The following is a 15,905-nucleotide window of genomic DNA, read 5'->3' on the forward strand; positions in this document are numbered from 1 at the left end:
TTAATCTTACAGTAAATTTTAGTTTTTTCCTGTCATTCCTTTTCGTTTCGATCTGTTATCATAGCAGCGTAAAACAAGCCTGAGACTTTGCTATTTAAGAGGTTTCTTGGGGAATGGTTAATGACTGTTTTCGTTTTTAGGGTCTTTTCAAGGAGCCTACGCTGTTGCAGTAATCAAGCGAGATTCGGTGCCCGACGTGAAGAGCTTGAAGGATTTGAGAGGAAAAAGGGCTTGCTTTGGAAGTGTTGGGCTCTATGGGTCCTGGGTTCTACCTATTCAAACGGTTAGTTCTTATGGTTTTTCAGGGAAAAAAGTATCCTGGATACCCACTGCAAATTGCATTGTTTCTTATGGTTTTTCATAAGTTCTTTTCGCTAAGTTCTTTTTGGTAAGTTCTTATGGTTTTTCAGGGAAAAGGGATGTCCGCTGCAAATTGCAAGTCAATATATAAAAATGAAGCCTCTGAATACAAAATCCAATGCCGTTTTTGTCTGTTGTTTTGAGAAAGACATCAGCGTACTTGTTAGCTTCTACGTTTTGAATGCCCCCTCCCCCTTTTATAATCCTGCATATTTTGAGCGTAGGCTATTGGGGAAAAAAGATAGTTTTGTCTCAAAGTTTTTTTTTATATTGTCTTGAAATGCTTTTGTCAAAAGTTTACTAAGGAGGTGATTGCCGAGTATCCGGAAGATGCAGCTAGACGGGATAATAGAGACATATTGTACAGGCATGTTAATAAATTGAGAGGGTGTAGTCAATCCGGACTTGTCCCAGTTAAAGATAGGAACGGGGCCATAATTAGTGACAAGGAAAGAGTTAAAGAGAGACGGGCAGAACATTCTGAGACTGTTATAAACCGAGATAAAGTTGCAGGAAAAGATATAGAGGAAAATAAAAAGTTTATGATGCCTTGGATGTGAAGGAGGATTTGTGTTGTGAGGAAGAATTAGTAGAAGTACTAAAAGGATTAAAAAATAAATAAGGCTCCATGTGCTGAAAGTGTGGTAAATGAGTTTCCTAAACATGGTGGCTCTGAGGTTAGAAATAAGTTACTGAAGATTATGAATATGATTTTTGAAAAAAGGAGAAGTAGATAACGATTTTAGGAAAACTTTAATGAAACCACTGTATAAGAAAGGTGATAGAGTGATTGTGGTAATTATCGAGGCATTCGTCTGGTCTCTATAGGTAGCAAATTACTTAGCAGTATGATACTTTTTGGACTGAGAGGTGCTGTAGACAAAGTTTTAAGAGAAGAACAGTGCGGTTTTAAAAAAGGTAGAGGATGTGTCAACCGAATGTTCACTCTTGGGTTAATAATTGAGAAGTGCCTGAGTTGTCAAACCCCTTTGGTCCTCAGTTTTATAGATTATGAGCAAGCGTTCGAATCTGTTGATAAAAGAGCTATAGCGAAGGTTTTATCCTTGTATGGTATACAAGACAAATACATTAAAGTGATTAATGCTATATACAAGAATTACAATGCTGCGGTTAAGGTAGGAAATGAGGTTAGCAGCTGGTTTTGCATTAAATCAGGAGTTAAGCAGGGTTTTGTTCTATCCCCCTTTATATTGATCATTTTGATGGACTTTTTCTTAAAGAGCACAGGAAATCCAATGGGAAACCACGGAATCACATTGGGGGGGGGCACTCTCCTGGACCTATATTATGGTGATTATTTAAGCATCCTAGATGAAAGCTTGAGCAAAAAAAAATGACCTTTCAGAGGTTTTGCGAGTTCAAGGCGCTAGAATAAGTTTGAAAATTAATGTTAAGAAGACTTAGTAACTAAGGCTTGGAATAAGTGAAGATGAAAAGGTGACGTTGGGTAACGGAAAGATTGATCAGGTGGGCAGCTTCACTTACCTTGGTAGTATTATCAGTAAAGACGGTGGGAGCAGTGAAGATGTTAAAAGTAGAATAACCTAGGCTCAGGGTGTTGTTCACTTTTAAAAAAAAGTTAGGAAGAAGAGGAAGATAAGTCTGCAAAGCAAGATTAGAATATTGGAAGGTACAGTGATGACAGTGGTCAAATATGTCACTGAAGCATGGGCGGTCCGAAAAGTGGATGAAAATTTACTATACGTTTTCCAGAGAAATTGCCTACGGATGACTGACTGACCGTATATCAAACAGTAGGCTGTACGGAAAATGTGGTTCAATCCCGCTTTCTAGGACTATAATAAAAGAAAGATTGAGATGGCTAGGGCACGTTCTGCGGATGAAGGATGACAGATTGCCAAAGATTGTCCTTTTCAGTCAACCGTCTAGGGCTAAACGAAAAGCAGGTCGTCCTCGTCTGGGGTGGGAGGATGTCATAAAGAAAGATTTAAAGGAAATGGGAACTTCCTAGGAGGGTGTAAAGAGGGAGGCTTTGAATAGATTGGGATGGAGGAGGAGCTTGCCTAGCCGTTTTGGCCTCAGGCGGCTTGGTACTGCGGTGAGTTGTTGTTAGTAATAGTAGTAGTAGTTACGCGTTCAAGACCAGAAGTAATTTAGTGTTTAAGTTTGGCGCTTTACTTGCACACCTTTGTATATACTATTACTGACGTTGTATTATTTTAATATCAGAACATCGTAACATCGTCTGGATATACTCATCGTTGCACCAAACCACCTGAGGCCTACACAGGTGCATACTGGTCTTAACTATTCAAAATTTACATATATGAGCCGATAAAGTTGCGAGATCAGTGTCCATAAAATTATAAAATACAGAGGCAGATAATATTAGCATTCAGGAATAAGATAATGAGCCGATTGGGTGGCAGTTTATGTGACTCGATTCCGTCTTTTTTTGGTATCTTTTCGGTTACCACTTATAGTGTAATTGAATGCAGGGGTACCAATTCGTGGGGGGAGGGAGGAGAGAGTAGTAAAGTAGCGCCTTACTATAATCTTGCCACGGCAGTTTTTTTTTCCCTTCCCCTCCTTCTCACTATATATTGGAAAACAGCTTTTTATGATACTTTCATTGAAAAATATCCTTTTTTGTATTCTCATTGAAAACATATAAAAAAAACAGTAAAATTGTTCCCCATAGCTCTTGAGAAAATACACCCCCCCCCCCTCCCCTACTACATGTTCGTGGATGTCCGCCATTGTTTGTATGAATGCTAGTTTTACTTGTCAACAAAATCCCGTCCACATAAATTTACTATCTCTATTAGCTTAATATCTTAGTATAATTTAATATTATATTTATCAGTATAGATTTTTGCTTTAAGCTTTAAAAGGGCACGTTTAGTTCCTTCGCTTATGACGATTAATTACCTTTAAATGTTTTCATTTCAGTTGATGAAATCTGGAGCTCTGAAGAACGTTGATTGTAATAATCATGTCAAGTCTGCGACGGAGTTTTTTGGCGACAGTTGCGCTCCGAATTCTTTAAATGATCTTTATAACCCTCTTGGTAGGTTATTTTGTTCCTATTTGCCTCAGGGGCGGATTCAGAATTTTTTTTTAGGGGGGGGGAGGGTGCAAAATAGGTTGATCCGATAAACTTGCGTTAGGAGCAAGTTTAATTAACGCAAACTTGGGCTAATTAAGTAAATTACACTACTTTAGACTACGCTAGGCGGGAGGAGCGCTCCCCCCTCGTCCCCTGGATCCAACACTGATTTGCCTCTGAAGTTGTGATTCACATTATAGCAATTACCTAATATTTGCCCCGAAGGAATCTTTGATTCGTAAATTTTTTGTTGTCGCTTTCGTAACGACCGTTTGGGTCGGTGTGACCAATTCGTTGGGGGAGGGAGGAGAGAGTGGTAAAGCAGCGCCTCACTATAATATTGCATGGCTCGCATGGCTTGCAATGGCTCGCAAATTTATTGCGGTTTTCCTAAAGAAGAAAATGAAAATAATAACCTTATTTTTCAACGTTTGCCAATAAAAGACCTGAAAATATATCTTCACTAGTGTATAAATCTAAGAAGTTGAGGTAGTATCAGAAATATTGTATGGCCTCCCAGGGGTTTTGAAATTACGCCAAAATTGAAAAATATAGAGTGAATTATAGATAAGCGGATTATTTCAATTTCTCGTTTTACCCAATTTCATAAATTCAAACCTTTTTGTATCTCATAGAGCCAAACGTCCTTAAACATAGGCCGTGTCAAGAAAAGAAATAGTTCAAATCCACAAATTTGTCAACTCTTATCCGAAACAGGATTGAACCGAATATTCGCTCAAAGGAAGATATTCGTTTTAATTGTGTGACCAGAAATCTGGTTACTGGGGTGAAATTTCATTCCACTCAGAACCTAGATTAAATAAAAGGAGAGTCTCTATTTCTAGTCTAAATTACTGCTTTTTTTCTAATTTTTAGCTATATTTAGCTATATAGCTATATAGATTTTTATTTAGCTATATTTTTTTAGCTAAAATTTAGCTATATAGCTATATAGATTTTTATTTCGCTATATTTTTTTAGCTAAAATTTAGCTATATAGCTATATAGATTTTTATTTAGCTATTTTATTTAGCTATATTTAGCCAAATTTTTTTTAGCTAAATTTTAGCTATAAAGTATAGATAGGTTTGAATCTTTTGGATTTTGTTTCAAAACAGAAAGAAAAAAGTATTGTTTAAGAGAGGCTATCAGTTGGCTATGTGACTTTAGACTCATCTTGTTACGCACATCAGCCTGTACACACGGGAGGGGGACGGGGGCGTTCTTGCTTGGAAGAGAATCACACTCAACCCTCTGTGATGACATTTAACCCTTGTTTTCAGTTTAGGAATATAGTTTTAGCGTAAAAACAACTGTACTAATTCTTACCATGTGAGGAAGATACGAAAAAAAATATAAATTGCTTTTAATCTATTTTTTTTCTTCATTTCTGTCAATATTTATTTTTTTATTTCGTGAAATGCAATACATACATTGCCCTCTATCAGAGGAGTTGCTAAAGCTTGTTTCAAATAGAGCAAAATCATTGTGATCAACTCAGCAAAGTACAGCTCTTCAGGACTACACCCCGCCAGGGATACTTGAAAACGAGTTTTGCCTGATAATCCGTCGTCGCATAGAATACCCAACCAGCAGAGATAATCCCGTTAAATCCTTCTCTTGAGGCATTCAAGGGAAGGTATAACATACACCTCAAAAGTAAAAATCTAGGTAGTTACCAGAACTAGTGGCAAATCATAACTTGTGACGGATCTGATTAATAAAAAAAATAATAATTAAGTCCGAAAAAGTGACCAGACCTCTTTACTCACTAAAAAGCATAGTATTTTAGCAGAAAAAATTTAAAGATAATTCGCAAAGGCTTAGAATATTATGTTGCTTCTAATATTTTGGTTTGGTCATTGTTCATTATTTTAGCTTTTTCTGCCATCAATAATATGAATATTATTTTAGGTGATAACTCAAATGGCCTTTGTCGACTCTGCATTGGAGCTATTCCTGGTGAAAGATGTAGCAGTCAAGATCCTTATGCTGGTTATCAGGGGGCTTTCCGTTGTCTCGTAGAGGTCGGAGAAATAGCCTTCTTGAAGCATACAAGTGTTCGCAGGATGGTCAACAATCCAATGTTCAGTATGTTCAGCTGTCGTTTTTTGTCTCTTTTTATGGGTGGGTTAAATTTGGGTTATTAATCGTTAGAAAGGTTTTAGTGCCAAAAATAAAGTTCTAGCCACTTTTGGCACTTCAACCCTCACTACCCAAAAAGGAAGCACCTTCCAAAACTGAAATACTACATTTAAGGAAGGTTAAATCACTTTAGACTTGGACATAAAGCTATTTTAAAATCAATGAGTATAGTCTCTACCTCCTGTTATAACTTGACCTCGTATTTATTTTTGTTTGTCTCCTTTTGCCCAGCTTTGTCTTTATTTTCTACCCTATTGCTTTTATTTCCTCTTTTTGTCTTTGGCCACATCTTTTATGGCGTTACTTCATTGACACGTTAACTAATTCATTGTGAATTTAATTAATTCAGTTAAGTTGTTTATTAATAATATACGTAAAATATTTGCTGGCATAACTCCAAACCCAATAAAGGGCGATTCACTGAGAACTTTTTTGGACGATTTTTTGACGTCATATAATAAGTTTAATTATTTTTTGGCCTAAAAGATGCCAATTTTTTTTTATAAATTGTCTCTTGCTTTAGTCGAAACACTGACTCTTAAAAAAGGCACTTAAACTATCGAATTATAATTGAATGAGCCCTTTCTCAAGTTTCTACGTCCGTACGAACTAGTCGAAAAAAAAGAATACATAGAGGTCACGACGTTCTTCACTAATTGTCCCCTAGTTGAGGGGGGTGGGATTTAATTATGTACCGTGATTTTGTATATTCTTTAGTATATTGTTGTTTCTGGTTTACTCGAAAGTTCTTTTTTGCTTTTTGTTGTTGCACCGTTTGGATGTTTTTTCTTACTATGATATATTTTATATTAAGAAATATCTTTTTTATTTTGATAAGCTCCTACTCTGTCTGCTACCATAGACTAGAAATTACGTTGCAATATGGGGTAGCTAGTCCACTAACTGCTGCCCAGAGTAGAAATGGGTAGTACTAGAAGGATCAAGTTTTTTGATATGAACAAATATTTCCATAAATTTACTAAGTTCCTGCTCCTTATTTCTTATTTTCATCTCCACCTTTCTTCCACCTGCTTCCTTTTTTGCTTTCCTGTTACTTTTGGTACTTCAATGAACGGGTAATGTACAGAACAGGAACAAATGTACAGAACAAATACTAGCGTACATTGTGCACGTTTCGAATAGTTGTAAATATTTACTTTCAAGGCTATGTCCAGGGGTTGGGGGTTTCTTTCTTCCACCTGCTTCTTTTTTTGCTGTCTCATTACAGGAAAGTAACATTTTTGTTATTGAATAAAATCACCGGGTAATGCTGATTTGTGAATGTTTGAGAGGAAAGTCTGATGAGATAGATTTGATTCAAAGCAAATATTTCTTGTCTCCAGAGAATTTCTCAAAAAAACTCCTTTGGATAGCTTTCTATCTAAAATTATTATAAAGCTATAAAATTATAGCTTTCTATCCAATTATGTATATTTTCGCATAAATAGGAATTTTTTTTATAAATTTTACACATAATTTTGCTGGCCGAAGCAATAAAACTTGAATCTAATCTGAAACAGAAAAAAATAGAATTCGATTTTTTGTCCTGTGGTTCCGCCGTGGGTTTGATCTCAGCTTGGTAATATGGGACCCAGAGATCGAACCCAGCTGTAGCAGCACACTGCCGGGCCGACGCAAAGACCTTAGTAGTCAAGAAGCGTCGTTAATCCGATGCAATGCAAATCGAATTCTTGCTCATATTAAGCAACATTTTTCCCCTGAAGAGCAGGAGCGCAAACTCATGAAAATGTAGTGGGGGAGGGGCAAGAATTCTTTTCAATTCTTTTATGACGATAAATAAAAGTTCAAAATAGGGATAGAATCCTTCTTAATAGACAGTGTATAGAAATTCACAAAAATACCAGACATTTCGGTCACATATACAGTGACCGTCATCAGTAGTAAACTGATGACGGTCACTGCATATGTGACCGAAATATCTGGTATTTTTGTGAATTTCTATATACTGTCTATTAAAAAGGATTTTATCCCTATTTTGAACTTTTATTTTATAGTCATGGAAAGGCAGTGTGGTCTCCGAAATTATCTAATTCTTTTATGAAGATCTGAAAACGGTAATTTTTAAGAATTGGGGAAGCCCTTTTGGTTTTTTCGGTACAAATTACCCCCAAAAACAGGTATATTTTAAAATCTGAGGGGATGTGGCAATTGTTACCTTTGCAGGAGGGGTGAAATATATCCGCCCAAGTGAAATTTGACTTTTGTCAGAACATGGCTCTTATATTTGATAACTTGGAATTAAAGCTGGTCAATTTTAATTTTGACTTTCTTAATTACCAACATCCTAATATACTTCAAAGTCAAAATTTTCTTTGGGAGTTCACTCACTAAATTATCTTCCGAAAATTAGACGTAACTTTGGTCGGGAAAGCAACTCCGCTGCAAGCCCCTCACAGACTGGAGGAAACGCCATGTAGACAAACTAAGATGAGAATGAAAATTGTTAAAATAGACTTCGTGCTAATTGGAAATTTTCGCTGGCAGGGCTATTGTTAGCACTCGGGTCGGCTAGACATTGTCACTATATTAGTCCACGATCATGCAAAGCAAAATTTTACCGTTTGCTCCGTCCTCGTACACGAATGGCAAGTACAAGTGTAAGTAAGCGTTATCAAGTTCTAAATTGCTGTTCTGCAAGATGCTTCACCAGTTGCTGTTACGATCAAAAAAAGAAACAGTTGCTAAGTTGCTGCTTCCCTTTCATAGTGAGTCAGCGAATCCGATAGGCTTCGGCGTCGTTTATTGTTTACAGTTTCTTTTGTAGTCATACTTTAACTGTTGTTTCTTTCATTATTTATTATATTTATTATATTATTTATTATATTTCTTATATTATTTTGATGTATTTTTAAGAGGAACTTCGTGAGGACCAATTCCAGCTTCTTTGTCCTGATGGTAGTCGTCGTCTGCCGAGGGAATTTCTTGAGTGTAACTGGGGCCGTATTCCCAATGATGCTATAATGACGTCATCTGCGAAAACTATAGAAGAAAGGCAGAAATATCAAGCTCAGTTAGAGGTAGGCTGTGTGGTTATCTTTTCAGTTTTAAAACGGTGTGTTACATTGATTCTACCTGTACCCAGAAGGGACTGGGGACTCCAACTAAAGATGCCTCCCGGAAATTCTAGAAAAATAGTTAAAATAGCAAAAAGAATTAGAAAAAATAGAATTAATTTTTGGTCAATCATCTGATCCTGTTTGTCACAAATCAAAAACAGTTGGTGAAGTTGTTTTTTTTTTCTCCCCCTCCCTATTTATCAGATTGGTTTTTCGTTGAAATTCGCAAATTTTGGTTTGAAATTTTGCTTTTTAAGGCTCCAGGTATTTGGATATTAGTGCCTCTTTTTTGGTCTAACGTCTACAAGGTCTGCTGTGGCTTCATATAAAGAAGTTCATCTTCCTAAAGCTACCGTATGTTTCAGTAAAAAAAAAAAACATCTATTTTCGTTGATAAAAATAGAACTGTCGCACCAAGAAATCCTTCCAGAAGCAACACTTGCCATTTTTTTTTGGGGGGGGGGGGGTGAGGGGAGTCAGAATAGTTTTCGATGGATTTTACTGGCTTTCTGGTTGTTTTCCGTGTAATTTTCCCCTACAACTTATTTTATCGGCAGTTGTTATGATTAAATCGATAAAAGTAGAGTAAAGATGCAGTAAAGGTGGTAAAAGACCGTGGTAAAATTTATGTAAAATAGATTTTACGATCTTCCCCGTCCCGCGTTTAGATCTTCCACTCATATTTACCGACAGTTGTTGTAATTAAATAGATAAGGCTGGAGTAAAGTTGCAGTAAAGGTGATAAAAGACCGTAGTAAAAGTTATGTAAAATAAATTTGACGATCTTCCCCGTGCCGCGTTCAGATCTTCCACTCATATTTACCGACAGTTGTTGTATTAAATAGATAAGGCTGGAGTAAAGTTGCAGTAAAGGTGATAAAAGACCGTAGTAAAAGTTATGTAAAATAAATTTGACGATCTTCCCCGTGCCGCGTTCAGATCTTCCACTCATATTTAGCGACAGTTGTTGTATTAAATAGATAAGGTTGGAGTAAAGTTGCAGTAAAGGTGATAAAAGACCGTAGTAAAAGTTATGTAAAAGAAATTTGACGATCTTTCCCGTGCCGCGTTCAGATCTTCCACTCATATTTACCGACAGTTGTTGTGAGTAAACCGGTAAAACTGCAGTAAAGGTGTGAAGTTGGTAAGTTCTGGCAAAATATATTAAACTCTGGTAAAATAGATTTTACAATTTTCCCCTATACATACCTGCTTAAATCATCCACTCATATTTACCGACAGTTGTTGTGAGTAAACCGGTAAAACTGGAGCAAAGGTGTGAAGTTGGTAAGTTCTGGCAAAATATATTAAACTCTGGTAAAATAGATTTTACAATCTTCCCCTATACATGCCTGCTTAACAGTGCCGACAGTTGTTGTGAGTAAACCGGTAAAACTGGAGTAAAAGTGTGAAATCGGTAAGATTGTGCTGAAGTCGGTAAGACTGTGGTAAAATCTACAAAACTCTTTTAAAATAAATTTTACAATTTTCACCCTTGCGATCCTCCGCTTATATTTACTGACAGTTGTGATAAAATCGGCAAAGCTGAAGTAAAATTGAGTCGGTAAGATTGTAGTAAAACATAGACAACTCTGGTAAAATAAATTTTATTTTATAATCTTCCCCTGTACATCCCTCCTTGAATTTTCCACTCATATACATCGATAGTTGTTGTGATTGAATTAGTAAAGCTGGAGTAAAATTGCGGTGAAGTTGGTAAAAGACTGTGGAGAAATCTATGTAAAATAAATTTTACGATCTTCCCCTAAATATGCCACCTTTAGATCTTCCACTAATTATTTTTCTGGATCTAGTCTTATCGTACTATGGCTATGTTTAGATGAATACAAGCAGTACACCGATCATTCTCACGCTACGTTATTAATTAAACAGTTCGTGGTAACAAACTGTAAGTAAGGAGCGATGCGGCTCAATAGTAACAGAAACTCAAAGAAACAAAGTCTTGATAACAATAGATCCATCAAAATAATAAATTTTGATGCTTATTCATAAAGTTCATCAAATATATTGGTACCCATCAAAAGCCATGAGCCTGAGAAAATTTGTCCAATTTTTGGAAAAAAGGGGGGAAACACTCCGAAAATATCAAGTGATCTTAATGATATTTACACCATCAGATTCAGCATGCCAGAGAACCCTACTGTAATGGTTCCAAGCTCTTATGTACAACAATGTGGAATTTTGCATTTTTTGCCAGAAGAAAGATCACAGATGCGTGTTTATTTAATTTTTTTTCATGGGTGATCGTACCAGACCAGTTAACAAAAAATATATTAGGGCAGCTAGCCCCCCTCGCACTCTCATTTTCCCCCAAAGTCGCCCCATCAACATTTTTAGATAGCCATTCTTTCAACAAAGTCGAAAAATCAAATAGCTTTGTCTTTGAAAAAGACTTGACCCCCCACAGTCCCGCAGGGAAGGGCTGCAAGTTATGAACTTTGCCCATTGTTTACATATAGTATTGGTTACTGGAAAACATACAAACGTTTTCAGGTAAGTTTTTTTTCGTGGAGGGGGGGGGGGTATGTGGGAAGAATTTTTCATGGGGGAAGGGAATTTTCCATTGAGGAGGGGTCGAATTTCCCAACATTATCTAAAAAAATGATCAGAAATTAAATAAAAAAAGGAGTTTTTTCAACTGAAAGTAAGAAGCAACATTAAAACCTCAAACGAACAGAATTTATTACGTATATGACAGGGCTAGCTCCTTCCTCAATACCTCGCTCTTTGCGAGAAAGTTTTTTTTTTCACTTTTAAAAGAGCTTATTATTCTAATTAAATGGTCTTTGTGATTCAGGGGTCATTCTTAAACAATTGGAACAAAAAGTCAAACTTTAGCGTAAAGAATGAGATATTGAGGAGGGGGCGACCCCCATCAACTACATAATAATTTCTGTTCGTTTTAATGTTTAATATTGCTCCTTACTTTCGGTTGAAAAACATGTTTTTTATATATTTCATCTATGCAGAAGCGTAATTGAGTGATGTTTAGCTAGTATTCTATATATTATGGTTTGAAAGAGGTAAAAGACCTTCGTGTGAATATATGCATAATTTTAATATCACAATTTAAACATCACAGGGGGGGGGGGGGGGTTCATCAGGATTTTTAAAATGCCTAGGTGGGGTATGGCCCGAAATCGGTTGGGAACCACTGATCTAGGGCCTAACAAAAACAGGTCGTCCTCGAATGTTTTAGAAGGGGGTAATGAAGAGTTTAAAGTGCATTGGAGGGAGGACTAGGGGTAAAGAATGAGCTTTCAACTGATTGGGGTGGAGGAGGAGCGTGCGTAGCTGTGTTGGGCTTAGGCGACATGGTGCTGCAGTGATTTTTTTTACTTGTAGCAGTAGCGTTACAATGATAATAATGATTCAATACCCTGTTTGGTTTTGACGAATTTGTTTCCTTCGCTTCGGGAATGGTGATTTTAAAATATATTTCTGCGAATCTGCCTTTTTTTTTTATTAACGGTTGAAAGACATTTAAACTGACCGGTTAATTTCACAGTTAGTTATAGGGTATAGGTATGAGAGTTCGATTTAATTTTTAGTTCTAATTTGTGTTATTTTTTGTCTTTTGTTTTATCTTAATTTTTCCCCTAATTAGGTATTTTCTCAAATATCCCCTCCTGAAAGTGGTTGCCACTCTCATTGCTTTATCCATTTTATATAATGGATTCTCTGGTCCACGGCCATTATTTGCGAATACACTTAAATATGTATATGTAGTATCTACCCTTATGTAGAATCTGTATAATCAATTTGTTTTGTGTGTGTATATTGACATCATTTTTATACAATCGTAAAAAAGGCTTATGCCAGCTTTGCCTCTCACTCAGACTACCTGTCTTGGCTTTCTCTCCAATTAGCCATGGCTTGATGGCAGCTTGATTTAATTCAAAAATCAGCTGTCAGCACAACATTCATTTGTTGTTTTGTTCTTGCTTACGATGTTTTCCTTTATATTATGAGAAATGGAAGCATTCAGCTCGAAATAAGTATTTGTTTTCAGTAAAGTGCAAATTATGTTCAGGTCTTCAGAAGGCATTGGAGGCGTCAGTCCTCTTTTCAAGTGTGGAGGGGTGGAGGCAGTTCAAATCGAAGGAAATGGATTTTTAAGCTAATATTCATATTTTTTCAAGTGGAAGGGCTTTTAACCAATCTCAGGGATGTTTTGCGATTTATCTTACGATTTCTTCTCCTCCTTTTGTGAAGCTACTGATGTATAACTGGTAAATGATCTTAATTATTAATTAATTAAGAAGCTTTTCATTAAATTAAGCAGCCTCATTAAATTCGTCACTATCAGAAGTTTCTTGAGTTGTTTATGGTTAATGAGGGCAGTATTTTCGTATTTGTTTTTAACGTTTTGTCTATTTTGTCTAACGTTATGTATAAATATGTTTTGTCTTATTTCAGACACTTCTAGAACAATTTGGAAGAACAATTCCTGAGGAGATTTCTCCTTCTAGAAATTATATTCAAGATCCGTTTAACCTATTTGAGTCTGTACCTAGATATGGTAATCAGCATAACTTGATTTTTCAGGTATAATTTTTTCATTTTTTCTTTTGTGAAAATATGAGTTTTGTGTCCCCATGGACAATGTTTTTTGGGCATTTAATTGCTGTAAAAAACACTTTTAAAATCAGAGTCATTTATTTACAAATAATAATTATAGTCATGGCCGAAGCCAGACCAAAAATGCCTTTGTTTTTTTTTTTTTTTTTTTTTGCTAATAAAATGGAAGCTGGTTAACAACACTGGTAATAAAAGGGCCAAAAACTTTGCATGACAGCTTGCTTTGCATATGGTTGCTACGACTCGGTTTTGGTTTGGAAGGTCTGGGTAGATAAATGTTTCTGTCTCTTTGGCCATGGTAGGTAAAATACAAACTTTTCATAGTTCATCATAAGTGCTTGAGCTTCGAATGCTATCTGACGGGTTCTTTAAAGGGGTTTAAAGCTCTTCTCTTATCGTTCCCTTTTTTTCTTTTTTTTTCTTTTCTTTTTTTTTACGAATGCTGTGATAAATGTTAAGGTTGAACCTAAAGAGTTTGTTAGGACCAAAAATCACTTTCTTTCTTTGAAAAGCAAGCATAAATCAACAAAGTTTAATTAAAAAATCTAAGCATTTTTTTACATGAAAATAAAGAGTAGCATTGTGACTTAAAACGGATCGAAATTATCGTCTACGTGAGCAGTATTGATGGCCCTTTACTTTACGGTGAAATTTGACTTGTTTTATTCTATGCATGAAAAACGAATGCTCTTATACAGGAGTTTTTAGTTTTTTTTTAATCTCAGCATCCCAAGAATGTAAGAGCTTAACCTGTTCTTATTTCTTTAAACAATAGACTTTTTAGTTGAAATGTTGTGAAAGGGATTTGAAAAATAAAACATTTGTATTTAATAACTGCCTATTTTTGTTGGACTCTAAAATGTTGTCAGTAAAGTGCTAGTCAAACTTTCGTGTAAAGAACGAGGGGACGAAGGGGTGTAAGGGCCCCTCATTTATAGCCAATTTCTGTTAGCTGCAAGTTCCGATTACTGTCGTTAGTTTCATTTGAAGAAAACTGTTTTGGTTACCTCGGTTAGAAAATAGTTTGGTCGTTTTGGTTTCTACAGTAACTATGAGTAATACAGGCTGCTTTGACAGTTTGGGGTCAATTAGCTGCCATAATTTTAAGTCTATGGCATTTTGGATCTCTTGGGACAAAAATCGTTATTTTGAGGCCAGGCCGTATCCAGGATTTTTTTTCTGGGGACTGTTTTACACAGGGATTTTTTGACACAGGGACTGTTTTACACAGGGATACGTTTTTACGAGTCAGAAAAAAAATTGGAAGGGGGGGGGTTAAACCCCCAAACCACCCCCTTGGTACGGCCTTGTTCTGAGGTACAAAAGGACCAACAATGACAAAGTGATGTGGCTGGAATTTTCAAAAGAAGGAGGCAGTCAAATTCAGTGTGGTTAAGACCTGCTATATTTTAAGTTTAATTTTAAATTTTTTTAGGAAGTTACGGATTATCCCTAGAAAATCCGACACATCTTACGATCCTTCTGAAGAAAACACACAATTTCATTACGTTATCCATGCATCGTAATATCGTAAGAGGCTGTGCCCTCCTCAACGCCTCGCTCTTTACGCTAAAGTTTTTATTGTTTAAAAAAAGAGTTGTGAGAAAGTCAAACTTTAGCGTAAAGAGCGAGGCGTTGAGGAAGGCACAGCCCCTTTCATATACAGAATAATTTCTGCTTGTTTTAATTTTAAATGTCGTTCCTTACTTTCATCTTAAAAAACTTTTTTTTTTTTATTTTCAGTAGGTAAAAGTGGGGGGCTTTGTCAATGGCAGCCCCCAACTTCGCGGCGGAATACCTTTACGTTTTAAGGGTTGACCTTGTAAATCAGCCTCTTTAACTCTTTATAAAACGTAGTTTTTTTTTCTAATAATGTCTGCACGTATTTTTTACAGTTTATTACTTATTATTGCTTGACTAACTGTTAGCTGATCGTGTCAGGAGTTAAAGTTGGGGGGCTGCCGCCCCCCAAACTCCCCGCTCTTCAACATTATTGTGTTAAGGCTTTTAATTCCTGAATACTCAAATCACGTCGTACAGGGTGCCTCCTAATCCCTGTACGTTTTAAGGTTCGAACTTGTGACTCAGCCTCTTTAACAGCCCCCCAACTGTGCCTCTTAATCCCTGTACGTTTTAAGGGTTGACCTTACGTTTAAGGTTCGAACTTGTGACTCAGCCTCTTTAACAGCCCCCCAACTGTGCCTCCTAATCCCTGTACGTTTTAAGGGTCGACCTTGTAACTCAGCCGCTTTAACTCTTTAGAAAACGTATTTTTTTTCAAATAATTTAAAAAAGAAACTGAGTTCCTTTTTTAAAGTTTAAATTCAGTATATAAAAAATTTGCTCTGACGGTGAATCGAACCCGGGTTTTCCGCCCGACAGTCTGGAGTATCAAACGTCGACTAAAGAGACACAATTGTAATTGTTTTTTAGTAAATGGAATCTATTTTCGACGCAAGCAAATTCCCACAAAACTTGATATTTGGTTTTTGGAAAACAGGGAAGGAGTGATCAGATTGAGCTGAATTTCGAGGATAAGCTCCCAGGCCCCAGGAAAGCTTATCCTCTAAATTTCAACCCGATCAGACAACGTTAAAGGGGGGCTGTGGTGGGAAAAATTAACATGGGCT

General features: G+C 36.3%; 1 protein-coding gene across 1 annotated transcript in view; it reads left to right on the top strand.

The window, feature by feature from the left end:
- The window catches only part of Tsf2 (transferrin 2), a 66,343-nt gene that overhangs the window by 25,304 nt on the left and 25,134 nt on the right, over positions 1-15,905 (top strand). The window contains exons 4-8 of the mRNA XM_089088492.1: positions 141-283; positions 3,295-3,412; positions 5,366-5,542; positions 8,471-8,634; positions 13,114-13,242. Of these exons, the coding sequence (XP_088944618.1) occupies positions 141-283; positions 3,295-3,412; positions 5,366-5,542; positions 8,471-8,634; positions 13,114-13,242 (731 nt within the window). The remainder of the gene's footprint in view (positions 1-140; positions 284-3,294; positions 3,413-5,365; positions 5,543-8,470; positions 8,635-13,113; positions 13,243-15,905) is intronic.

The sequence above is a fragment of the Artemia sp. Qi Xiang Cuo genome, chromosome 4, assembly GCF_049724085.1.
Source record: "Artemia sp. Qi Xiang Cuo chromosome 4, ASM4972408v1, whole genome shotgun sequence".
In the NCBI taxonomy this organism is placed as follows: domain Eukaryota; kingdom Metazoa; phylum Arthropoda; class Branchiopoda; order Anostraca; family Artemiidae; genus Artemia; species Artemia sp. Qi Xiang Cuo.